The 1,299-nt window shown below is 36.8% G+C and overlaps 1 protein-coding gene and 1 long non-coding RNA gene across 2 annotated transcripts; one reads left to right on the top strand and one right to left on the bottom strand.

The window, feature by feature from the left end:
- LOC104705277 lies at nt 20–551 on the top strand. The gene is made up of 2 exons (XR_754274.2): nt 20–138; nt 223–551. It is a non-coding gene; the product is annotated as an uncharacterized LOC104705277 (long non-coding RNA).
- On the bottom strand, nt 580–1,287 carry LOC109126018. The gene has a single exon (XM_019229032.1). It carries the CDS (start codon nt 879–881, stop codon nt 699–701), a length of 183 nt encoding a protein of 60 aa, XP_019084577.1. The 5' UTR covers nt 882–1,287; the 3' UTR covers nt 580–698.

Here is a 1,299-nt window from a genome sequence, read left to right as displayed (position 1 = left end):
AAAAAAAAAAAAACTCTTTCTCTTTCTGTAAATGCTGACCATTGTATATTTTTGCCTCAGGCATGGTCCATGATTTCCAAATTGACCGAGGAGAAGACTAATGCTATCCAACAAAGTCAGCAGCTTCGACGGGAACTGGTTTAGCCTATCTCTCTATCTACTTTGTTTTTTAAAATTTTTTGCTGAAACTTCTTCGTAAAAGGAATTTGTGTATTTCATCAGGAAATGCTGACGAAAGAATCAAGCAAGAAGCAGTCGGGCGGTCATTCCTTGCTGTTTATGCTGCTCGTGGGTCTCCTTGGTTGCTTCTTTGGCTACATCTTGAACCGGACTTAAACCCCTATATATATGGGGTTATAGCTTCATCATCTTTTTTAATCATCATATCTTTGCAAAGTTCTAAGGAGAGTATTTTTTTGACCAGAATTTTTCTTTAAAAATTGAGGTGTTTTTATTTATTTATTTTTTAAAGCTGTAAAATGAATAGCTGCTGTAGCTCAGGAACAAAGTGATTTTGGGGCTGTTATTGATTTAAAGCACACTTTTGACTCTCTAGTAAGATCTGAAGAGTCGTTGGTATGGTTGGAATCAGATCAGATTCATTAAGAAAAACAAAGACGGTTGTTGGAAGTAAAAACAAAAAAAAACAAAATTCATCATACAGAGTAGAAAAATAGAAGGCAGTGTGACATGTTTCTTTAGTCTTGAAAGTCTTCCATGGACTTGGTCTTTGTCTTACGGTATCTCTCTTCCATTTGCTTAGCCATGGAATAGGCTGCTTGAGCCACCTTTTCTATGTTTGGAACGTTGTAGCTCTGCGCTACATAAACCCCGCAGATGGTTCCGCACACGAAGGAGAAGTAGCTTCTTATCAACCCCATTTTTTTATATTTTACCCACCTAATCAGATTTATCCTAAGAAAAGCCGCTGGGTTTTCTCTAATATATATACTAAAGACAAGAGCTTCGTCTTTTGCTTCTTCTCCAAGGGGGTTTACAGGTTAAAAATTATTTCCTCTCTGACTTTTTCTCCAAGGGTCAACTCCTTAAATCTCGCCCATGGATATATCAGATATTATATTTTCGAAGATATGACACTGTCGCTTTCCAACTGCTACAGCTGTATTTTCTAGTGAGCCGAATAGATTTTCTGAAGGTTTCAATTAAGAGAAGAAGACAACATACCTTAGAGACTAGAGATAACACAAACAATTGTGGCCACAAAGACAATTGATAAGATGCACCAACAATGAAAAGAAAGAAAGCAGATTTGTAAAGGGCCTCTCTTCTTTTTTCTTC

Source organism: Camelina sativa, chromosome 8 (assembly GCF_000633955.1).
Source record: "Camelina sativa cultivar DH55 chromosome 8, Cs, whole genome shotgun sequence".
Classification (NCBI taxonomy): Eukaryota; Viridiplantae; Streptophyta; class Magnoliopsida; order Brassicales; family Brassicaceae; genus Camelina; species Camelina sativa.
Note: the sequence above shows the minus strand (reverse complement) of the source record. Positions and strands in the feature narration are given on the sequence as shown.

Bases quoted from the DNA above. Each gene is read 5' to 3' on its own strand.
- LOC109126018 (XM_019229032.1), bottom strand. From the start codon at position 881: ATGGGGTTGATAAGAAGCTACTTCTCCTTCGTGTGCGGAACCATCTGC.